At 45.3% G+C, this 25556-nt stretch overlaps 1 protein-coding gene across 1 annotated transcript in view; it reads left to right on the plus strand.

The window, feature by feature from the left end:
- TTI1 (TELO2 interacting protein 1) overlaps positions 1-25556 on the plus strand; it is a 42290-nt gene that overhangs the window by 16147 nt on the left and 587 nt on the right. The window contains 6 exon segments of the mRNA XM_007447718.1: positions 1-355; positions 4514-4723; positions 7660-7808; positions 10754-10894; positions 13228-13432; positions 13725-13812. The exon segment at positions 1-355 is cut by the window's left edge and continues 11 nt beyond it. Coding sequence (XP_007447780.1) covers positions 1-355; positions 4514-4723; positions 7660-7808; positions 10754-10894; positions 13228-13432; positions 13725-13812 — 1148 coding nt within the window.

Here is a 25556-nt window from a genome sequence, read left to right on the forward strand (position 1 = left end):
ATGTCAGCCCTCTATCCAGTCCTGGAGAAAGCTGGAGACCAAACCCTGCTTATCAGTCAGGCGGCCATCAGTACCATGATGGACATTTGCCAGGCTTGTGGCTACGACTCCCTGCAGCAGCTGATCAATCAGAATTCAGACTATTTGGTAAATGGGATCTCTTTAAATCTGCGTCATCTATCTCTCCACCCGCATACCCCGAAGGTCTTGGAAGTCATGCTACAGAACTCAGATGCTAGCCTGCTCCCTTTGGTGGCAGATGTGGTTCAAGATGTCTTGGCTACCCTGGACCAATTTTACGATAAGAGAACAACTTCCTTTGTCAGTGTACTGCATGCGCTGCTGGCAGCATTAGGTACATTGAGAGCCCTTTTTTAATGCTGATTGGAGGGAAGGACTAGTATCCTTGTTCGCCTAACTGTTTTTTTCTTTGTTTGGGGTTATGCTATGGAGGACGTTATTTGAATAGGTGTCTGTCTGGTCCCACGTGTTACGGTAGAGTTCCATTGCTTATGTTTTTATACTTTTAATAATCTCTACCATCTATTGAACCCCCTGCTCTGTCCCAGGGACATAAACCCTGCAGACTAAATGTAAACATTATTTTTATTTTGCAGGTAAGGAAAACTAAGGCTCAGTGAGCTCCTACTTAGCCAAGGTCACACAATAAGGAGGAAAGTCAGGATTTATGACAATTTTGTTCTTTTCAATATACCGGACTGCTTCTGACAATATTTAGAGTTAGCAGTATCTATGCTAATGGAGAACAGGACTAACGTAAATTATTTGGTCCACAGATAATCTAGAACAGTACTGTCCAATAGACCTTTCTGTGATGATGGAACTGTTCTATATCTGTTCTGTCCAATATAATAACTACATGTGGCTAGTGCAGCTGAGGAACTGAATTTTTTATTTTTATTTAAATAGCCACATGTAGCTAGCTAGTGACTACCATGTTGGACAGAGCAGGTCTAGAAACTTTCTTTTAACCTTTTAATTGTATGAGGTGGTTTGAATTTCTCTACTTCCCTTTCACCCTGTTGGGTGTCTGTTGGAGGTGTTACCCACCATTAAAATGGCAAAGTTTTGGAATATAATAAAGAGAATCCCTTCACTGGATAGTCAATCTTCGAATGAAAAAAAAAAAAAATATATATATATATATATATGAGCTATATACATGAGTTCCTTTTATCCAAAGAGCATACCTCCAGTATTTATTTCAGTACTTCTAATAGCCGCCAAAGTAGGTGGAAAGGTCACTGACCTCATTTTGTCAGCTGAAAAAGCTAAGACCATGTAAGAAAGCTTCTCAAGGAAGGTGACTGAGCAGGGATAGTCCTCTGCCCTGTAGCTGATACCACTTCCAGTGTTCGTTCATTCATTCATGAACGTTCACATGCAGTGTACATATTCTTTTATTCATTCAGTAAGGATTACCTGCAGTATGTTAGACACTGTGCTAAGTAATCAGGATTCAGCAGTGAACAAGATGAATAAACTCAAGGAGCTTTCCTGCTACTGCAAGAGAGTAACAGGACAGTAGCAGAGTGGTCAGGGGACTTGATCACGGCACTTCCTTTCTGAGGAAATGGCATTAGAGCTGAGACCTGAAGGCTGAGAAGGGCCCATCAGTACATATGGAGCTGTCACATCATTTTTATGTTTTTTAAGAACATTCAGGCAAAGACAACAGCAGGTGCAAAGGCCTGGAGGGAAGAAAGGGCTTGGGGTCTTTGGAGAATGGAGAAGAGATCATTGTGGAGACAGTGACACAAGATGAAATTGGAAGGCTGGGTGAGGATGAATCCCACGGGGCCTTGTAGACCAAGGGAAGGAGTGGGGGTTGTATTTTGCAACCACTCAGAAGCCTGTGTGCTGGACTAGTCACTGGGATGGCAGTGGTGACCAAGAAGAACATGGAAACACTCCTAAGACTGGCTTACTGCTTATAGATTTTAGACTATGAGTGGCTTCCATGGCCCAAATATACCCCAGGCTTCCATCCTTAGTGTTTTGAGGAACTCTACTACATGTCAGTTTGAGTTTTAAAAAATATATTAACAAAAGGCCTATTAAATATATCCTCTCAGGAGATATCTCCATTTGGGCCATGAAAATTGAATTACCTTGGATTGCCAGTGTCTTTGGTCATCTCTAAAGAGGAATGCTGTGTAGCACCTTTTCTCTAAATTGCAGAGAGGGAAATGAGGATGGTTAAGCTTGACTTGAGTGCATCCTAGGAAAAGCAGCAAAAGTGGGGATAGCTTTTCTGAAAGTTTTGAAATAACCCAGACCACACTTGCATTTTGAGTGGTAAGCAGTCCTGGGGAGTGGATCGGTCTCACACAAATCAAAGTAGCACTGCCTGCTAGCATTTCCTCTTGTCGTTCGAATTGTCTAACTGATGGTCACTCTTTTAAGATGGGAGTGGAAGTGTGGTCTCAGAGAACTTCCAAAAGGTTTTAAAAGAACCCAGTATGTCTTTTAGGAAATTGAGTTACCACATTCTCGGTGTTTCACAGGCATTGACTAAAAAAAGCATTAGGTTCCACAGTGAAGGCAAGAACCATCAGTTAAATTACTGCTTAGCACCAACTACTGATTCAGTGGTTATTCATAACAACAAAAAAATTGGGTAGCTTTGAAAATGAGAAAGCATCCATACCACATACCTCAGCACTCGGAGATCGTGCCACATCCACACATGCAAGGCCGTGTTTTTCTGGACACACAATGTTCTATTGTGTGGCTACACCATACTTTAAGCAGCCCTTTCTTGGTGGACATTTTGGTTGTTTCCAGTCTTTTGCCCCCTCCACCCCCAAAATGCTGCAGTGTACTCTCTAGGTCATTTTGGACATGTCTGCGTATACCAGTAGAGTATATTCCTAAGACAGTTGCTGGCTTAGAGGGTATTACATTTAAATCTGTGATAGATAGAGTTTCAAATTGCTCCGTGAAGAGGTTGCACCAATTTAAACTCCCATCAGCAATGTAAGAGAGCGCCAATTTTGCCACCCTGTCACCCACACTATATTACCTAGCTTTTTGATCTTTGCTAATCCAGTAGGAGAAAAAGTGCACCTTATTATAGTTTATTTGCATTAAGAGTGAGGTCGAACTGCTTTGCCTTAAATCTAGAAAACAATCTTTGCAGCATGTCTACTTTTAGCAGTGTAAATGCTGGGCCCTGGCTTTAACCCATTGGGAATGCAGTCCCTCAGAGTACATTAAGGACAGATTTATGTCTGGGCACTGAAGAAATGGCATAATCGATCCCTTCACGTAGGAACCTCCAGGTACTGGACCGAACGCTCTCACATCCAGCATTTGCTCTCTGCTGCTCCCAGTGGCCTGGCCCTGGCGTAGCCCATCTGCTGTTGCTGTGGCTCTGTGCAGATGCTCCTTGATAGAAAAGAGATTAGCAGGTGCTAAAGGTCATCAGAGACTTCTCCCCTGCTGTCTGCAAAAGGAGGGCAAAATTTCAGGCCATAGGGTTTTCTTGTTGATTCATTCTTTAAGTATTAAGAGCCTTTTTTGAAATGAAGCCCTGGGGGACCCCAGTATACAAAAAGAGTTCAAATTAGAGCAGGGCTGGTGAAAGAAGGCATAGAAACTCTGTTCCCACCCTTTAACCTGCTGTCTCTGGGTACCCTCCCTGTTGTGACCCTGAGACATTTCTGCAGAGCCCTAGGGCTCCTCAAGACACAGTTTGAAAGCTACTGGTTCTGTAATGTTTAAGGCTTATTCTGCGGGGACACATCAGAAGTATTGGAGCATCACTAAAAAAGGAAAAGCTTTGGAGAGAAAATGCCAGCCTTCTGAAGCATTTTATATCAGATATCTATGTGAGACTGTGTCCGTTCTCAAGGCTCTGCAGAGCCTCTCTTCTGGTAATGAGCAGTGTATCCTGCACTCAGAATTTTGTCACTGGTAGCTTTCCTCCAGTCTAGCATATTTATTCATTCAGCATATATTTTGAGCACCCACTCCATGCTGGGCATATTGGCTTTCCAGTGGTGATCAATGGAACACAGTGTCTAATGGGAAATTCAGACACTAAACAATACATACAAAGTAAATACAGTAATTACAAATTGTGATGAGTTGAAAGAAAAGAACATGGTGCTGTATAAGACAGCGTATAAAAGACCTAAGTTAGATTGGCAGGGCCGGGGGTGGGGCGCGGGGCGGGGGTCAAGGGATGGCTTTACTAGGCAACGTATATTTGTGTTGAAACATGAAAAGTGAGTTGGAATTAACCAGATGTTACATAGGAGGTTAAAGTATTCCAGATAGTAAGAACAGCATGTGCAAAGGTTCTAAGGCAGGAGGATACCTGGCGCATTGGGCAGCCGGGAGTGGTTAGAAGAGGAGGCTGGAGAGACAGGTAGGGACTGGATCCTGTGGGCACCATGCAGGCCATGGCAGGGAGCTTATTCTACTTAGAAAGTACTAATGCCTGTTGTCAATGACCAAGGTGACCATTATAACACTTTATTTATAGCCCAGTGGTTCCCAGACGCAGGTCATCTCGGGCACCTCCAAGAGCAAAGTGTAGGGGAAGAGGGAAGTCATTTGAGCCAAAGACCAGCAAGTCTTGAGAAAGGACTCGAGAATACCACAACAGCCGAAGACATTGAACAGTTTGTGCTGAACTACCTCAAGGAAAAGGATGTAGCAGATGGAATTGTCTCGGATTTTGATAATGAAGAAGGTAACTATTATTTATTTTGGCCTCAGCTGTTTTATTACTTTTGGAAGCAGATTATTGTAAAAACAATGAAACATCATGATAGAAAGTTTGGAAATAAGAAAGATAACAAATAACCCCCGCCATGCTAACGTAAGCATTCTCACTTTGTGTGTGGTCGTTTTCCATCCTTTTCTGTTGCAAACCAGGTTTTGTTTGGTTGCAGCCACAGTTTAAATGCATTTATGCCCTTTTTGCATTTAGTTATATAATAAGGAACTCTTCATGTTGCTATGGAGTTTTCATAATTAATGGTTTAATAGCTGCCACTAAGTATACATTCCCCTGTGGGAAGTTTAGGTTGCTTCTAGCTTTTCACTCTGATAAACAGTGCTGCAGTGCGTGATTCTATGCACGTGACCTTTTCCTTCTTTTTGCATATTTCTGTATAAATCTCAGAAGTGGGATTTCTAGGTCAGGGATATGAACATCACATTATGCTTGCCAAATTGTCTTTCAGAAAGGTTGTGGCAATTTACACCTTCTCTTCTGCAGTTCAGGATCAATACTGGTTTCACCACAAGCTTGCCAACGTTGACTTACTGACTTTACTTCTTGCTAAATTAAAATGGTTCTCATTATTTTACCTTGCATTTCTTTGATTGCTAGAAAGGTTGAACATCTTTCTATATGCATCTTTCCTAACAATTTTTTCTTATGCCCATTATCTTTTCATATGCTTTGTTCATTTATTTTATTTTTTGGTAGGAGTAGATTCCAGTGTTTTTCTTACCAATTTATATGATAAAGGAGAAGGGAGTTCAGGCTAGTTGAAGCTCTGGCCTATTGTTTTATTCACAAGCTCAATCTGGAGCTTCAGGTCACGGAAGGATTAATAAATTATTAGAATTTCCTCTGCAAATATAAAATGCCAAGTCATAATGAGCTTGGTGGTCCCAGAACTATCCTAAATCAAACTGAGTCCCAAATTAGTTTGTTAGGTCGGAATAGAGCAGATTTCTTTTTTTTTTTTTTGGCACTGTACTCTGAGACTCTGATGAACTGAAGCCAATACCTCCAGGATAACAGGAAATACCTCCAGGATAACAGGAAATAGTAGTTCAATGCAACTAACTGCAACAAATTCCTTCTAAATAGCAGGGAAGCATCACAAGGCCCAAATAATGATTCATGCAGAGTTGAGTTGTTATTCTCCCCAAGAATAGAATTTTCTAATCAGAAATCTGTCAGGCTTTTTCTTCTCAGTTTTGTTTCTTGAGCCAACCCAATCCTCATAAACTGCACCCCTTGCTCAAGCCTAGAAACCGTGAAGAAGAGGCATCTTGATCCCTCATAATCCAGATTTGCCATTCTTGTTTGAAATTCTAGCATTGTCACTGAATCCATTCTTTCATGATTAGGATCTTCTGGTTCTAGTTGATGTTGGCTAGGAGCAGATTGAATGAATCAAATCTTTCTTCTGGTAGGTAGCAAAATCCACATCCCTCAGATAACATTTCGCAGTAGGTGAATTTCAAACAACAAATCCTCCTCTAGAAAGAAAAGCACAACCTTATCATTCTTATAATTATCGTTCATCAAGTACGCACCACACACTTGGCATTATAAGGAATGTTTGGATTGATGTTAGTTTGACATGGGTTTTTTGTTTTAACCACAGTAAGAGCACCTTGTATATCTGACGTCCCTTCCTCCAAGAAATCCAAGCATTCTACAAATGCATTTTCATTTATCTTTTCAGCATCTGTTAGAGACAGGTGTGGACTCTACTGTAAGGTTCTATTTTTCCAGCAGAGGAAACTGAAATGGCAGAAAGTTAGGGGAGCAATGCTTAGCTCAGTGTAAATGAGCACAGCTGGTATTGAGGGTGTGGGGAGACTGGAGGCTATAAGCAGATAGAGGATAACCTTCAGGGGAGGAATTTTGGCCAGGTTTTCATGCAACTCTCAAGTCTTTTTGTTGTTTTAATTTACAAACTTACACCTATCTCATGCAATGCAGCACTCCAGGCAATGAAAAAAATGATAATAGCTGGTGACATGCAGCTCATTTAACTCTCTCAGCAAGCAGATGAGGTATACATGCTTTATCCCTTTTTTTCAAATGAGGTGACGTGGGAGAGAGGAGTTGCTAATAGGATGTAGAGGCAAGACTTTAGTCCTCTGACCAAACCCCATCCCTGTATATTGCACCAGGCTGCCCTGGTGTTGTCCCTCATGCCAAGATGTGTAAGGAAGGCTTCATCTTGGCCCTCAGAAGATCTTACAGGCTGGTAGAGAAGACAGACATGTACCCCCTTTAGTCAAAAGATGAACCAAAAGGAAAGGAAAGAGAGTAAAGGGCCAGAGGCCAGCCAGGGAACTGCCAGCCTCGGGGCTCCAAATTAGAATCTTGCCCTCTTATGTTTTTATTTTAAATATTTATTAATGATAACTTAAAAAAGACTAAGGATATAGGGAAAAAATAAAAATCATCCATTAACTCATGACCCCGTCTCTGTTAATATTTTGAACTTCCTCCTGTCTTTATATAAAACTTTGTGTAATAGTGCTCACACTGTGTATGCAATTTCGTATCCTGCTTTTCTCTTTTTAACACAATGTTATTTCATAAGCATTTTCCCTTGTCATTAAAGCCCTTGTAAACGCAAATTTTCAGGCCCTCATAATGTGCCATCATTGTATGGATATACCATGGTTTATATAACCGTACCCCCCTTGAGTGGACATGGAAGGTTTTCCCCCAGTTTTTAGCTGTTACAGGTAATGCTTTGGTGAATATCTTGACTCGTAGCTTGACCCAAATTTTACATGGTTTCCTTGGGATCAGTTCCTAGACATTTTCCCTTGTAAGTCTTACTCCTGATCTGAAGTTGGGAGATCAAGTTGGGGTGGGGCATCTCTCGTAAAACACTGCCCCCAGTTATGCTCTTTTTCCAGAGGAGCAGTCAAACCCTCCCGAAGTGGATGAGAATGACACTGATCCCAGTGTGCAGCCACCACTGCCAGTGCAGATACAAATAGCCACGGACGTGATGGAGCGCTGCATCCACTTGATGTCAGACAAAAATCTGAAAATCCGCTTGAAGGTCAGTGTGCGGCCCTTTCCCTGCATTCACAGAGCTGCGGGACTGAGGTTTGGTCTATTGGCAATGACTACATGGATGAGCAAGGAGCACCCCCTTATCTCCCAGTGCATGTGCAGTGGCCAAGAGAAGGCATCAGGAGGAATTTATCTGTGGGATTCCAGTCTTAACGTCTTTCTGTATCAGCCCAGAGGCCAAAAGGGACCTGAGTCCCCTTGGTAGAATTAAAAACCGCAAAGTTTTGGAGCGTTATTGCATCTCCAAGGGGGAAAAAGTCATATGATTTGGAAAGGATATCACTTTCGGAGCTGACTTAATGTGGGACACAGGTTTTAATATTTTGAAGTGGTCATTCGTCCAAGCCTGACGCTAGCCCTTGTCTCTGTTTCTGTTTCCATTTTCATCCTAGGCCTGGCATCAACACTTTTCTTAATCTTTCATCCTTGTTTGCTAGCAGTTTCCCAAGCAGCCTCCCCATCAGCAAAGACTTAAACTATACAGTAGTGACTCCGATAACAGGACAGTGGGGCGGGGTGGGCATGGGGGACACAGCTTTCAGAATCACCTGGGGGCAGATCTTACACCCAAAGGAAAGCACAGCCTGACCCATTCCTCCCTACCCCCAAACAGGAGTGAGAAACAGCCGCCTCCGTGCATTACTGATAGTGATGAGAGCACTTTGCCCTGGTCATGGGTCGGGGCTGGGAAACCCTGACCCACAGATTACCTCACTCAGCATCTGGGTTTTGTGGAATTTGTTTAGTCTTCCCAGAGATACTTCTTAGCATTGTCGGGTTTTCCACTCAGGAGGCACTCTTCAGGAGACTTTGGTTGGTGGTGTCTGGTTGACACATTAGTAAAGCATCTTCCCTCTTCTGGAGGCTTTGTAGCAGCGTATATACACTGTAGCTATTGAGAGCATCAGCACTGGAGTCAGATCTGCATACACGGGTTCCAGCCCTGGCTCTGCCCTTCACTAGCCGTGCCACCCGGAGTAAGTCAGTTCACCTTTTTGAGCATCAACTTCTTTATCTGTAAAATGAAAATGATGGTACCTACCTCACTGGGTCATTGACTATAAATATAAAACAGTTAGCATCAGACATGGCATATACACTCATTCACTTATTTGCTTATTCACTAAATGCTTATTGAGGACTGCTATAGGTCAGGCAGAGGGTATATAGAAGGAAACGAAGCAGACATGATCCCTATCTTCATGGAACTTCCTATCTCTCGAGGGGAAAGGGGTAATACACAAATACATATACGTGGAGGAAATGCTATGAAGGTAATAAGAAGGTTCTATGACAGAAAATTCACCCATGTAGTAAACACATTTTGGGAACCTACTCTACCAAACCCTGTTGAATAAGAGGGAGCTACGTTCTGATTTAGACCAGTTGTCGGGTGATAATGTTTAAGTTGAGACTTAAAGGCTGAGAAGGAGCCAGCCCTGCAGGGGCAAACGGAGGGGGAAGAACATTCCAGGCAGAAGGGGGATGATTCACTGAAGTATGATGTTAACTTACCCAGTTAGTGACAGAACTCAAATCCAAAGCCAGTCAGTGATACCAAAGCCATTTCCACTGTACTATTCTGCTCTCCTGAGGTTTCTCTTATTCCCCTGCCTAACTATTCAGCCCTCAAGGGCAGGGCCTGCTTTGTTCTTTGTTTCTGTTCCAGTCTCCGTGTGACCAGCACACAGTAGTCATCCAATAAGGGTTTACTGCAGACCTTACTCTGTCTTCCTGACTCAGATGTGTACCTTCCACTGCTCTGGGAAGGCTGGCCCATCTGTGCAGGAGGGAAGCCTGCACTTGGTTATCGTGGCGACCACTGCCTGTGACACTGAGCAGGTCGTCTGTCTTCAGTGAGCTTTGAGACATGAGAGATCAGGAAACATCTTCTCAGGGAAGATAAAAACCCCAATTTACATCTAGTCTACCCCAGACCTTTCTTCTGAGATTGACCTGTGTCCCAGCTGCCCACTTGACGTCTCCATTTAGAGGTAACAGAACTTGATCTCACCCACCCTCCTGGTTTCCTCCTTCTCCTTTGTTCCTATCTCATTAAGCTGCACCTGCATCTATTCAGTTGCTAACCCTGAACCCAAGCAGCTCTTTTTGATACCTCTCTTCATCTCCCCAAGAGTGAGTCCTTCATCAATTTAAGCCATTTCGTCTCCAAAACAGATCTCAAACCCTTCACTTCTCTGCCTCGGCCACGACCATGTAGCTGCGTAACTCCCCGCCTCCCATGTGGACGTGCGCCGTGGCTCCCTCAAGGGCCTCCTCACTTCTTCTCACTCCCACTTCAAGTCCCTTCTCCACTCAGCAGCCAGAGTGACTTTTTAGAAACATGAATTGTATCATAGCACGTGCCTGAACATTTCCACGGCTCCTCACCACATTTAGTACAAAATTAAAAAGTCTTAATGTGACGTCTTCGAGGTCCAGCCCCATCTTACCCCTCCTCTGTCACGCTTCATGCTGCCCTGCTATAGTTTTCTAAGCACTGCAAGCTCTCCCTCCTCTGGGTCTTCCTCCTTACTGTTTCCAGTATGCCTCCTTATAGAAGTTACTTCCTCAGAGGAGCCCTCCCAACAGTTTGTATGGTATAGATCCCTCCCTTTAGTGTCTTGCATTTCCCCCTTGACTTTCCTTCCTTGTACTTGTCACAATTAGTAATCATTCATCCCGTTATTTCGGTGTTATCTGAAGTCTTTCCCCAATTGACCATAAGCCAAGGAAAGGAAACATAAGTATTTTGTCCCTGTGTGCCCCCCACCCAGTACCTAGCCAGTGCTTGGCATGTAGTCAGGACTCATAAATATTTCCTTGACTCATGAGTTTCTAAGTTTTACTCTTTTAAAATGGTGACTTGATCCCAGGTATTTGGTTTCAAGCCTTTACTATCTGCCGAAATACTGTCCTCTTTTCTTGCAGGTTTTAGATGTGCTGGATCTGTGTGTGGTTGTTCTGCAGTCCCACAAGAACCAGCTCCTTCCCTTGGCTCATCGGGCCTGGCCCTCGCTCGTGCACCGACTCACAAATGATGACCCCCTGGCAGTGCTCAGAGCCTTCAAGGTACTGCACTGTTGCCCCAGCGCCATCAGTCATGGGGATGGAGGGAAGTGAGCACAGAGCTCAGTGGTGTCTTTTGGGGGTAGTTCTCTTTTTATCCAATTGTGACCTACTATACCTTGAAGAAAGTATAGGCAAATAAGAAAAGCACAAAGAAGAAAATAAAGTCAGTTTCCTTTTGAATTTGAAGCAGAGAGAACTAGTAGATGAAAAGGGCCACCGGCATTCATTGAGCACCTCCTCTGTGCCGGGCAACATGCTTGGCACTTCACACATGAGCTCTTCTCCGTACAACAACCTTATAAGGAAGATACTGGTATCCCCATTTTTGACAGAGGAGGAAACAAGCCCAGAAAGTTAAGGAACTTTCTCAAGATCACACAGCTAGGAAGTGATAGTACCTGAATCTGAGTTCATGCCCATGTTCTGTGCATGGCACAAGAGTCAAGATGAATACTGACTAGGTTCTAGCAATGGGCATCGTCTGTCCAGCTGAGTGACTCTGGACAAAGCCCATGACCACCTATCCCACCTTTCTCATAGTTGTTGTTGTCAAGGATAAAGTGGGACTATTTGGTGAAACGCTTTGAAAAGTTAAAAGCCCTCTGTGTATGTAAGGTATTATTCTCCCTGACTTAGTTTGGCTTATATTAGCACACATATTTTGGTTTATTTATTTTTATCCTTCCTTGTTCTGAAAAGCACTTAAGGCAAGTTACAGAGATACATTTACCATAGCAAAAGCTAACATAGATTAGAAGTGGGTGAGCAAGATGAGGCAAAGAAAAAAGATGTGTAGGATATAGAATGAAGCCAGGAATGCAGCTAATATACTTGACTAAAGTATTTTGTTTCTATAAGATTCTTCAGCATATACTGGACCAAAATGCAAGCTTACATTTAAAACATATTAAAAAATCGTTAATATTTTTTTCCAAAGCAAAATACACGAAATGACACATACACGCACACGCACATGTGGGTGGTGGGGAGAGAGGGAACGAGGGAGGTTGGGGAGAGGAGAAGGAGGGAGGTCTTGCTCAGTCACTCAGATGTGCCGTTTTCCTTTATGAAAATTAATGGTTTATCTGAAATGACAGCAAGTACAGAAAAATGAAAAAATATAAAGATACGTGCACTGTAACTGAGGCTGCTTTTCCACTCCCAGACCCATTAGTGACCCTTGAGGTCCGTAAGGCCTTGTGCAGTCTTGCTGAGGGCCCTGAAATAAGTGCCTTGTTCTCTACAAAGTCGGTAAATGTTCTCTGTCCTGGATATGCCTTGCATACCAATTTTTTTTGTTAATTTATTTATTTAACTTATTTATTTTTGGCTGTGTTGGGTCTTCATTGCTGTGCACAGCCTTTCTCTAGTTGCAGCGAGTGGGAGCTACTCACTGCGGTGGCTTCTATTGTTGAGCAGCACAGGCTCTAGGCACGTGGGCTTCAGTAGTTGTAGCACACGGACTCAGTAGTTGTGGCTCACAGGCTCTAGAGCACCGGCTCGGTAGTTGTGGCACACGGGCTTAGTCACTCCGTGGCATGTGGGATCTTCCCGGACCAGGGATTGAAGCCGTGTCCCCTGCATTGGCAGGCGGATTCTTAACCAACACGCCACCAGTGAAGTCCCTTGCTTACCGATTTTTAAAGAAATTCTTATTATCCTGTATACTCAGTCTTGTGCAGTGGGGCAAAACGTTTCAATATGTTCTGCTTGAGAAGGTTTAAAATAAGACATGCAAAGAGACTGCCTGTCGTGAAAGATGGAATGAGGGTGATGTACATAAGAGATTGTGCCATGGAACAGAAGGAACTCTGACTCGGCTCGGCCCACTGGGGACCCTGCCCTGACCCAGCCAAGGACCTCAGCCAGCCACTGCCCTTTTCAATGCCTGTACGTGGCAGTAGCTGAGCTGGGCCTCAGCTACTGGGCCTGTTTATGTTTGTTCAGCTAGCTAGAGTTAAAAGCACAAGTCTTTCCTCAAGGGATGTTAGGAAGATTCAAGAGATGATCTATGTGAACTGCTTTAAGCTCTTTTTTTTTTTTTTTTTTAAAAAAAAAAGGAGGGAAATCCAGGTATTAACCATACTATTCATCCAGCCCAAGATTCCTTTGAATTATTCTCCATGTAATCTATGTTTATGGATAGAAGCAGAGAGCAGAGACCTCCGAATTCATAACTGTCAGAATCACAAACCGTGGGCAAGGAATTAACAGCAATAATTCTTTTTCTTTTTCAAGCAGAAACCTAGATGAAATTGAATTAGCAAACATTCTTTTAGCGCTCTCGCTGCCTTGGCAACGTTCAGTCACCGGGTTGGGGTCTGTTTCCACAGGTTTTACGTACCCTGGGAGGCAAGTGTGGCGATTTTCTAAGGAACCGGTTCTGCAAAGATGTCCTGCCAAAGCTGGCTGGCTCTTTAGTCAGCCAGGCTCCCGTCAGTGCCAGGGCTGGACCAGTTTACTTCCACACGCTGGCCTTCAAGTTGCAGCTGGCTGTCTTGCAGGGCCTGGGCCCCCTCTGTGAGAGACTGGACCTAGGTAGGTACCAACCAGTCTCACCTGGGCACACACACTGTACACTCTGTCTCACCCCCATCCTTGCCCTCTTCACTTAGCCATGCTCCTGTCATCTCCTGTCCTGTGCACATCCTTCCATCTCACTTTGGCCTCATTTATACATTTACCTTGCTGTGTTTTTTGACTTAGGGATGGAGTACAGAGCCCACAGCATCTTGCCTAGCTGTTCCAGTTTCATCAGACTGCAGTTGGTACCTGCTCATCCCCACTGAAGCCTGAGAGCCAACGCTTGTTTTGTTTTTCCTCTCTGCAGGTGAGGGTGACCTGAATAAAGTAGCTGATGCCTGCTTGATTTACCTCAGTGCCAAACAGCCCGTGAAATTACAAGAGGCTGCCAGGAGGTACGTCTGCTTGATCACCCGCATCTCTTTACGTTTGTCCTAAATTATAGATGATTTGCTAATGGGGAGCAGAGTTGAGGCATCTCTGTTCTTTTCTCTTCTCTCTCTTCTTGCCAGGTTAAGATGATTTCTTTAACTGTGCCAACATCTAGAGATGGTATTTTTACTAGACACATTTCTCTTTGAAAATAACCTTTTCAGCTGCTGCAGCATCAGCAACAATTCCGAAGGGGCAAAAGGCAGAAAGGTGGTGTCTTGTAGGGGACAAAGCACTCTCCTGGTCAGAGGGTGATCGGCTTCTAGGCCCTGCTCTTCTGGTGATCAGGTGACCCTGGCACCTCTCTCTCAGCTTCCTCATCCACAAGGTGAAAGCATTGGGTTATTGATCTAGCAAACCTTGGCTCCACAGAGCGTCTTAATGGGTGTTAGGTGCCATGAACCCTCACAAATTGTATGCAGAATTGTATGTGTGCAAGCAGACATGTACGTATCTGTTTCCAGACAGATTCCACATCATTCATCCGATTGTAATAGGAGTCTGTGAACCAAGAAACGTTCAAAACCACTGGACTAATGATTTAAAGGGCCTTTTCAACTCTGAAATTATGTGATTCTAATTTCTAAGAGTTTTGCTTATTAGAGAGTAGCTGTACCACCTCTAACGGGAGACGCTATGTCTGGTTCCTAGAGTCCTAAAGGCTATTTATCAAAAGCTAAAACTCTGAGCACAGGAGCATTCCCCAGATTTGAGACCCAAAATGTACCCTGACCCCCTTTCCGCAGCTCTCCTTCTAGCCAGGATCAGCCTGTGCCCTGGAACTGCCATCCCTGGACATCTGCAGCTGGGGTGAAAGCCGGCCTGTCTGGCCTGGCACTGCCTGCCGCTCTAGGCACTGCAGCTCTACCTCCCTGGCAAAGAAACAGTCCTTCCCACTTCATCAGCTTCTGGAAATGTGTCCCTGATCTTCCTTGGTGGGGTAGGCATCATCTTACTCCCTGAAGGGCTGAAAGGCTGCTCTGTCTGTGAAATGAGGAAAGCCAACTTGCTCCCTTATAAACCTTGCACTCTCTTGGAGCAATGGAAATATCTCTTTGAATTGACTTATTATCCTTTGCAGTTTTCTGCTCTTGATTTCCCCAGTTCCGTTTTTTCTTTCTGTCCCTTTCCTGTCACATCCCCTAGGCCCAGAATCCATCATGGTTTCTCAAGCACAGGAGTACATCCCAAAGAGCTTCTTGTCCCCGGACATTCTTATTCCTTAAAGAACCAACTTAGGATGAAAATAGTCCTCCTGCAGGCAGTGTTCCTGAAGCTAATTGTGCTATGACTTAAAGTACAACTCACAAACATGATGAATCCATCTTGAAGCAAATTCTTCTGGGTGCCTGTTACAGCCAAGAGTCCCAAAGATCTGGTTTCCTCATTCCCTGTCCCATTCTACTCTTCCTACACCCACCCCATACCCATCCTTCAAGTTTAGACCCATCAAACAAGCTAATATTCACAATTCATTATCTTTTCATTTCTAATTTTCTTTATTTGCTGCGAGGCCTGACTGCGGCGCCTCTTTGTTCCACTTGAGGTTGAGTCAGATGACCTCCCTCTGATGGGCTGGGCGGGGAGGAAGTGCAAGGTTGACTGCTTTACGTACACATCTGCAAACTTATTTTGAAGTCAGGGAAAAAAATATCTGTGTTGTCCTTGATCAGGAGCTGACTTGGCATCTTGATTCAGAAATTAATAAGCTCTGTAAATGGGAGAAGCCGTCTGAGACAATAGGAAATCTGGTCTCTTTGTGAGTCTCATTACAGAGCGAAGAGAGGGAGATGGGTGGGCCAATTCGTATGAAAACAGTCAGACCTCTGGGAACTAATGAACGAGGTCCCCTGAGTGAGACAGAGTTCCCAGCTCAGCAAATGGCCGCACATCCGTCCGGTTGTTTGTCCTGAATTCTCTTTCCATCACACCCCACATCCATTCCAGAAGTGAAGCCTGTCTACCTAACTTGCGAAATCTCTCTTCAAACTACTTCTCTTCACCTCCAAGCTGCCAGGGCAGGCCAGGTCACCCTCATCTCTTACCTGATCCCCTGCAGGAGCCTCCACCCCAGCCCCCCACTTCCACACGTGCCCTTCAGTGTTCCCCACACAGCTGTCAGTGACACCTCCACCCACTCAGGGGAGAAGAGAAGGCTGTGTGTTCTTTGCCAGGGCCCAAGGGGGAGATCTGTAGCCAGAGGGTTACAAAAACTCAAGCTTCAGCTCCGTATTCAAAAGCACTAGTAAAAGCCAGAGCCACCCAGAGACGCCCCAGCTCCCTCAGAAGTAGTGACTTTCCGACACTGGGCAGCTGACCGGCTGGCTTTGGATCTGGCAGGGCTGGTGAGGAAACCTGTGAGGGCAGGTGGCTGCTCTGAGGCCTCCTGCATTCTCAGAGAGGTGGATGAGCAGCTGTGTCTGTAGGTCTGGCGGGTGGCGGTGGGGACCTCTGCAGGGCAGCCTCCCTCACGTTGGAATGGAGGCGAACTCAGCAGCTCCGTGAAAGTTCCTCTTTGTGTGCATTACAGTTGGATTTTTCCTTACTCCTGTTTGCTTCTCCTGGCTCCAAAGAATGACCAAGCCCGTGTTTGCTTTTTTAATTTGTGGTATTAAATAGAGCCTTTGTGGCAGGCTTTTACATCCAGGCTGTAAACTCTAGAAATGGAAATTGATCAGGGGGTGGTTGATACAACCAAGGCTGTAAATGCTAAGAACGGAGAAGCCATTCCAGTTTAATGCTTTTATCTAGCAAATGTGCCTTGTAAGGAGGGACGTAAATCTTGCAACTTGGTTGGGGGCGGGGGCGGTGGGGGAGGCAGGGGTAAGAGCAGGGAATAACCTTGCCATATGTTACCACCAGGTGTCACTGTGAACTGGCCATGCAAGAAAAAATACCGACTCCCCCAGAGTCCACCTAGTTAAATGACTTCAGTGGATAACAAATGAGAAAACCATATTTGGGGTATGGGAAGAGGGGTCAGCATATCATGAGCTGTAAATAAGGCCGAGTCCCTGAGAATAAGCACTGGATTACAAAATAACAGGTTATATCAGCCACACCCGCATCTCAGCCTTGGCCGACTTAACTGATATAAATTCTCCAGTGGCCCTAGAAGCCTCTGAGATACCTCCCAGCATGCACTGGGCCTCCACAGTTCTGTGCCTTCCTGGCCACGGAGCTCTTCCTTCCTGCATATGAAAGGAATTTGAGATGAGAGCACATTCCCCAAATTTCTGTGTTTTTCCTTCCAACCAGTACATGCTCTCAGCCTGGTTGAACTCAACTCGATTAAAAGCACACTCCTTGGGCCTCTCTCTGAGCAGCCTCTGAGGCTCCCTCTCTTGTGCATAAATCAGTCAGTCTTCCACCCTGGGGCTAAACGGAACAAAACTAGGCAATATCTATTTTTTAAAAGTTGAAGTCCATGCCCAGCAATGCCCTTAGGCCACGTGGCTTCCGCCCCCAAGTCCTACCTCCACCTGTCAACCCCAGAACCCAGGTGGGGACACAGGGTGCCAGCAGGTAGTGACCAGCCTGTTGCACCTCCTGGTTGTACAGGTGCTGGATGCTGTGGTTCTTGATGTGTGTGGTGTGGAAGGGAGAGGGCCCTCCCATCTTCCTCGCTTAGCCATTGTATGTACGGGCAAAGGGCACCAGTCTTGGAGGTGGACAAACCTAGGTTCACATCTTACTGGCTCTGTGACCTTGAGCAAATGACTTCATTTCCTTGCACCTCATTTCCTTCCTCTGTAAACTGGGTTTGGTGATAACACCTTCCTCCGGAACCATCATGCGGATGAATAGCATTAATATGTAAGAGAGTACGCTCAGCGTTCATTCATTCTGCTGATTGGCTGAGGAGCTGCTATGTGCCTGGCACTGTTGTAGGCACTGAAAATAGAGGGGAGCAGGAGAGAGGAGTCCTCTGCCCTCATGATGCTTACGTTCTGGAGTTTTATTTATGTGTGTATACACACCCTTATGGGAGATATATAAATTTGCCAAATATATAATGTGTTGTGTATATGTTACATGTACACATATACACTTGGGCATGGTATTTCTTGTTGGAAGCCTGCTTCATCTTGATTGAAATCTAAACTGGCGTTTTCATCTCAGAAGGATCTTTTTCATGTTAATTGTTCTACCTCCCCCTACCGCCTCTTGCATGAGAAGCCAGGACCAAGAGTTTGAAGGTTCATTTACTGACTGACTTCCCCGCTTTCTTTCTAGCAGTAGGATCCCAGCCCATCAAAAATGCAGCCGCTGCCTTCAAACCCTGGAGGAGCTCAGACTGGCAGAGGCTCTTTGATTTCATCCCCGTCAGAGCCCCAACTCCTCTCACACATGGGCCTATTATATTTGAATGGATCAGGAACCACAGAGGTGATCCAGTAGTTCAGCTGAGCTTGAAATTAGTAGCTCATCCCCTTAAATGGTGTGGGCAGTTTGTTTGAGCTTGGGCTGCAAAGCTGTTTTCCTGTGGAAATGAGGGCACTCCTAATGTTTTCCCTTTTGACATTCGATTAATAGTTGACAAATCCAGACCCAAGGAGTTAGCTTTCCCATTATCCATCTTTTGACAGGCATTGCTGCTTTTCTCTTCAAGGCTCATTGTTCTAAAAGTACACTCACATCTGAAGCTGTTCACTGTGCATATATAGGCATGATTTCCTGGTGTCAAAGATAAGAGACATCTGCCATGCAGATTACAAACAAAGTGGGTTGCTGGGTTTCAGATCTGAAGGCAGGGACCTCTGTGCTACTTAAATCAAATGCAGCCAGTCCTTCCCCTGCTTCCTTGGTGTTGTCATGTGATTGATAATCGGCCAGGGTCATCCATTTCACCACCCAGTTGGAAAGCCGAGTGTGGGCCTTACATGCACTTGTATATGCCATACTGGGTCAGGAACCACAATGCTCTTGACGGGAGATCGAGCCTGGTAGGTGGACCACGTGCACAAAGTAGATTTCAAATATCAGAAGCCTTGGCCGACCACAGGGTGGTCATTTCATCCCTTTGCAGGGGAGGCAGGAGTGAATGTTGATGATCTCAGTACCAAGTAAAGTAGCCAAGGACATGGCCTCAATTGTCTTATTATATGTGTATTTATTTAAAAGATGCTTTAGAGTCTCTTATTAGCCACGTACTGTTGTTGAGAGTTCTAAGGTGAAGACCAAGGTAGAGTTGGCCTCACATCGCTGTTCAGTAGTGGTATACCCTTGGGCAAATTAATTTCCTTCTCTAAGTCTCAATTTCCTCATCTACAAGACTACAATAAGCATATCTATTTTTTCCACCTAATAAAATTATCACAGAAATTCAGTAAAGTCATGTATATTAGTCTTCAGCACAAAATGTCAGCCCAGAGTTAAAAAGTCAATCAATAATACTTGTTATCAGTATTTAAACTTCCTCCTTATTCCAAAAAAGACCTAAAGCATCTTATAAACTTAAGTGTATGCAGCAAGGTAAATAAGAAGTGAAGACATTTTTTAAGGGAAAAATAATAAGAGGGAGAACAAGGTGAAGCCAGGGTTGAGGTTAATATATAAAATGCAGGCTTTGAACTCTTCACCTGCACTAGAGATGAGCCTGCAGCGTGGCTCTGGGCCTCCTAACAGACAAGGCAAAGAGGGAAACGCATCTGCTGCACAAATTCCAGTCATTACTGAAATAAGAAAAGAAACCTTTTAGAAGGAAGCACAGCTCTGGAATTCCCTTGGTGCTGAACCCTGAGAAAATTTCCCCATGGGCCGTCTTAGAAGAACGCTAGGTACCATTGTGACTGATTATTCCTAATGTCCTTGCAGTAAATACAGAAGTACATTTCCTAGAGCTGTTTCTGATGGCTCCATCAGTGGAGGCTGCTGGCTTAGTGCCAGAGCGTGGGTTACAGGAAAACAGTTCAGGGGTGGCGGGCAGGGGGGCGCAAAACAAGTAGGCTGCCACGAAGATGTCTTTATCTGCAAGGGTGTGAATCTTCCAGGGAGGATCAGGAAACGCTGCATGCGGCCTGAGGGTGCAGACAGCCGGGGCCACTTTGAAATCTGCGCCCAGCAGCGTTGTCATCATGGGATCTAGGCCGAAGGTGGGGCCTGGAGCGGGGAGAGCTGGCCAGATGGAAAGGGCTGCTTTTAGATTCTGCCCCAGTGGGATTTAAACCCTTCTTGTTTCTGGCTTATTTTTGAATTGTCAGTAACAGGTTGGGTCTCTCAGTGCCATATCTTTTTAGATATGCACAAAGCAATGGAGTCATTCCACAGCATCTATGGTACTTTGTCTTGTGGTACTTTAGGGACTCGATTATCATCGTAAGCTTCCACTGGTGTTTATGGTTTTAAATCTTGTCCCCGTTGCATTTAAATATTTTTAATATCGGCCTCTGTGTGAGTGTGGGTTGGCGATCGATAGATGAATGACTGTGAACAGGTAAATAGAGTTAAGTCGAATGAGTATGTATAGCTGCAGAGGTAATTGGTAGTATTTATTTGGAGAGTAAATTGTTGCTTCAAGTCATAATCCTCCATTTCCAACATTTAGAAACAAAAAACGGCCCGCGTGCAGGGGAAGATAGCTAAATTGAATAGCAAGAAAGGACAGACTTGAAATACTGGTTAACCGATGAACCGAGACCCATTAGAGTAAATTACTGAGTATGGAAGCATCGCCCCATTGCTTGCTGGCTCGGACACATCGACACCCTGAGCATCCGTTTATTTAAAAGGAAACACACAGCCTCATTTGTAGCATCATCATGTACGGAGTCACGGGAGAAGAGATGGCCACAGAAAAAAAGAGTGTGGAGGCTGTTCTGCCAGAAAGGGAATAACAGGGAAGCCAAAATAACTTTGCAGGTGTGCCTGCTTTCCAACAAGTGAGTTTACCCTCCGATTGCATTTAGTCATGCCCACGTAGAGATAGCCTGTATCGTGTCCCTAAGGAGACACCCTGAATAACTTCTTTAGATGCCCCCAAATAAATAAATAAATAAATAAATAAATAAACATCACAAAGCCGCAAGTCCTTTACCACCGGCATTTACGCAGACAGCTCATGAGAGCATTTTATAAACCCAGAAAGAGACAAGGAGCAGCAGATCCCTCGAGCAAGTAATTGACAGAGAAAGAATAGCCTGTCACCCAGGAGAGCTGGGAGCTCTGAATTTCAGTTAAGTTTATTTAGCTTTGCTGGGCCTCGATTGGCTAGCAGTTTTCTAGAGCTCCCCTTGAGCAGGTGTTGTCTAACCCAAGATGGTGAGGACATACTCTGTAATATTTGCATCTTCAACAGAGGGGTGTCTTTTTGCTGCATTTGGGGTGAAAGGGCCCATGATCCAGTCCCTATGCTTGAGAACTGCTGGGAGTGTTGGAGCTGGAAGGGGGTTAGAACCGATCCGATTGATGTACAGAGAAGTGACTTGCCATGTCCCCACCTCAGGAATCCTTCCCCGGCTCCGGCCCACCCGTGACTTGAGCCTGGCCCTCTTCACACTGCATCATGGGCTTCTGTGGTCAGTTTGTCCTCCCCACCAGACAGGGAGCCCTGAAGCCAGAGCCTTTGTCCATCCGTCTCTGTGTCCCACGCACCTGACGCAGTGCCTGAGCTGGACCAGGTGCTAGTAAACATTTGGTGGACCACGCAGAGAGGGAACCAGAGCCGGCCAGCCAGATTCTAGCAGCACATTTCCCAGCTCCCCAGGCAGCCTCACGCCAGCTTTGTCACTCGGAGCACCTGATATTGATCATAAAGGAATGAGTCGCTTCTATTGGTTTGGCGTCTGGAGTTTATTAGGTACTTACTGATACCCGTCAATTGTAGATAGGGCTGAAGTGCAGGGAAATGGCTGCCTGCATGAAGTGAAATTCAATAAAACCGCATTTTAAATGAAAAATCAGTATAAACACCAGGCTTCTTTGCCATGGAAACAGAGGTTGCTTAGAAACTGCCTAACAGCGAGTTCTAAATTTTTTAAAGTCAAGTTATCATTTAAGCTACAGGGCCCTACAGGTTATTGAGAGATAATCACTCGCCTCAGGACACTCGGAGGCAGGAGGCACAGCTGAGTGCCTCCTGAAACTCTGGGGACCAGATAATCTCTTGATAACTGGGCTCCCTGGAGCCACTGATTCGGGCCTGGGGGAAAGAAAAAGAAATTTTTGTTCAGGAGTTAAATGGTGTACATATATTTTTTTAAAGTGTTTCTCTTTGGGTTTGAAAAAAGATGGAGTCGGCCACTTGGCATGTTCAACAGCCATCTCGGCCATGTCTCAAGATGTGTTAGGAACATTTTCCAGGCAGTTACTCCTATCACTTCAAAGCAGAGGTCTCCTCTTTGTCTTTTGTCTTTTGATTATGCAAAAGGATGCTTTCGAGGTCTTCAGCCTTCTTCCCTTCATTGTCTGGGAGCCCCTCTCCCCAGCTCAGGAAGGGCAGGAACTGGTCCCAGGACAAAGCAATACTGGAGTTTGGGGAAAAACTGGGCCACTGAGTACTCAGACAAGACCTCCTGGGTCTCAGGCTCAGCTCCCCGGGCCTCAAAGTGAACAGGGGTCCAGGTTCAGAATTTGTCAGTGTTTAGAGTTCAGCGGGTTGCATGCCTTTTGCCAAGCAAGAGCACAGCTATGCCTGCCAGCCACCTGGTTGCATGGCACGGCATTTGCTCCCGACCTCAGGCATGCAGAGGGCAAAGAATATTACATTCGTTTCTTCCTGAAAGTAATGGACAAAATTACAACCCCAGTGGCTGAGAATTGGGACCCCTACCAAGTCAGTATGAAGGAAATTATGACTGAAACAAAAGACAAATGTTCTGCCCTTTTCAGAGCATCTGAGAATTTTCCATGGTACGGCAGTGCTGCCAGGGTTGGTAGTGATAATTATTCCTTAGACACACACACACTCTCTGGAAGGAACTGTGTTTTCATTATACACTTCAGTGTTTTCCTGCACCTCATCTCCTTAGAGCCTCAGAACAAACTTGTGAGGAGGGTGGGGCAGGTGTGATTATTTTCCTTTGGAGAAGGAGGAAACAGGTTCAAAAAGGCAAAATAATTTGCTCCCAGCCGCAGAGGTGGGGAAGAAACTTGCGTTGCCACTTGCCATTCTGGGGATTCTACCTCTTTAAGAGCTCAGAAGTGAGACCCAAAATAATTCTTCCAAGAGTATGGCTCTAGCTTACTAAAAGAAGATGAACTTTGCACACGATTTTTCCTTTGCCTCCCTGTTGGCATTTTCTTTAGGGATCTCGAAGGGCAAAGAGAGTGGCTTCCTTCCTTTTCCTTTCCTGCCAACGAGTACAACACCCGCATTTAGTAAGTTAAAAAGGAGACCAAAAATGAACACTGCGACGTTTCCATGCTATGTAAGTCAGAGCAGAGCTGTGACTGAACTGGGCCACGGCACCACTTTGCTGGGTGTCGCCCAGATCAAAATACTCCTTGAAGCTGAGAGTGCGCCCATGCTGTAGCTTGTTCCAGTTCTTGAAGGGGGGAAAAAAAAAATCAAATGAAACCATTTGCATTCTAACAGTCTTTGGCACCAGGGAAAACTGTCAACTGTGTCACGTGTAAATAGAAATTTGCTTCCCATTTTTGGTGCATTTTTTTCATAGTTTCCCTTGCCACTCTAATTATCAAAGATATTTTTGTTTTTAAACAAAAATTGTCTCCCATGCAGGCCCCATCTCCTTTCTGCGGTGAAGTGGAAATGATGAATTAGAATATTCTAATCACTTCTCCAGCAACCACCGCTGAGGTTATAAACTCAAGATTATCCTAAGTAAAGAAAACTTAAATTGTTCGGGCACAAAACAGGCCAGAAAGCGTGTCAAAGTGCCCCCTCCACCTGTCTCCCTTGCCTCCTTAGCATATGTCTGTTAAACCCAAGGAAGAAAGCAAAAGTGGCTTCACCGGGGCTTCCCTGGTGGCGCAGTGGTTGAGAGTCTGCCTGCTGATGCAGGGGACACAGGTTCGTGTCCCGGTCTAGGAAGATCCCACATGCCGCGGAGCGGCTGGGCCCATGAGCCATGGCCGCTGAGCCTGCGCGTCCGGAGCCTTTGCTCCGCAACGGGAGAGGCCACAACGGTGAGAGGCCCGCGTACCGAAAAAAAAAAAAAAAGTGGTTTCTCCGAAGTAAAACCCAAATCCCCTGACGGCACAGCCTTTTTAGATTAACGAAATTAAAAACCAGAATTTAGCTCTGTTTAGCAAGCATTTACATTCCTTTCTGATGCCCAGCAGTACGGGAGAGGCTCCTAGGAATGGTCATCAAAAATAAAATGTGATCCATCAAATAGATTCTATCCGCTGTTAGTTGGTAGACAGGGATCGCATGTGGGAGGCCCTGTGTAGGGCTGGATCTGTGTTTTCTCATTTAAACCCCAGCAGAACCCTGGAAGAAGTACATCCCCAGTTTTAGAAATGAGGAAACTGAGACGGAGGCAAGCCATACAGCTAGTGACATCTGCGGTAACATGACTCCTGTTAGTAACATCCTTGGTTCTTCCTTGGTAGTGAGCAGTTGACCGCTCCTTTAGATCATTTTACAGAATATAACTATTTCAAAGAGGGATGCCATCTGAAGTCATTAGTGTGCAGCATAATAAGTCCCTTATTAAACATGAAACCTGTTCGATCAAGTATTGGTTGAATGCCAACCATGTGCCGTGCTAAGTACCTGAGATACAGCAGTGAACCAAACAGACATGGTCCCTGCCCTCAGGGGCTTGTGCTGTGAGGAAGGGAGATGGGAGATGGTCAATAAACAGGCAATTGATAAATGCTGGGGAGGGTGTCCTGAGAGAGAAAAATAAGGGGCAACCACCTAGGCGACATGGTCAGGAAGGCCACCCTCTCTGCACGAGATGGGCAGGGTGGCTGAGAGAGAGCCGCCCAGCTAGGGGAGGGCCTCATCCTTCCCAAGATTGAAAAGCCAAACTCCAAATCGCTGAGTCAGCCAGGCATAGGAAGTCTACACTTGGATTACCCGGCACAGTGGCCTGGGCATCGTTCAGAAATGGGATGTGAGCAGATATGAGGCAAAGGGTTGTGACCCCACGGTTCAGACCAAGATAAAGAACCTCACCCGTGGTGGGTGTCTGGTGCTGCGTGACCCCGGCCCTTCAGCTGTGTTCATGTCGTGTATAGGGCACCAGTGCTCTGCCTCTGCTAAAGGTCCCAGAGCCAGGCTCAGCTGATCCCGCCATGGGAGAATAACTGCATCTGATCCCTCTATGGGATCCAGACCACCGAGAATCCACGGCTCTCAGGGGCCAGAAATGGGCCAACCTCTGAGTTCAGCAGCGTGCTGGAGGGTCAGAGATAAGGACCTGAGTCTCAGGAGTTGAGGGTTTGCCCAGGCTCCCCAAGCAGGAGAGGGAGTCCCTACACTGGGGCTGGTCCTGTGAGCGAAGTGGACTCTGTAATAAGGGGTGGGCCCTATCCATTTTCTTCCTTCTGAGAACTGTTTTGTAGCCCAGCATTTAACTGGTTTCTTTGCCAAGAGTTTGTTTGATGTCAATATTGTTCTGCTCAGACTAACTACTTTCCTTTTCTCTATGTCAACAGATATGAAGCTCTTTACCGCTCTTTCTGTTAGGCTTTGGGACCGTTCTAACGGCCCTGTATTAGGCACGAAAGTGGGCTTTGTTCTGCTGTGCAGAGTGATGCGATTATCATTGTTTTCTCCAAGAGCCCGCTAAGC

Source organism: Lipotes vexillifer, unplaced genomic scaffold (genome assembly GCF_000442215.2).
Source record: "Lipotes vexillifer unplaced genomic scaffold, Lipotes_vexillifer_v1.1 scaffold397, whole genome shotgun sequence".
NCBI classification, from domain to species: Eukaryota; Metazoa; Chordata; class Mammalia; order Artiodactyla; family Lipotidae; genus Lipotes; species Lipotes vexillifer.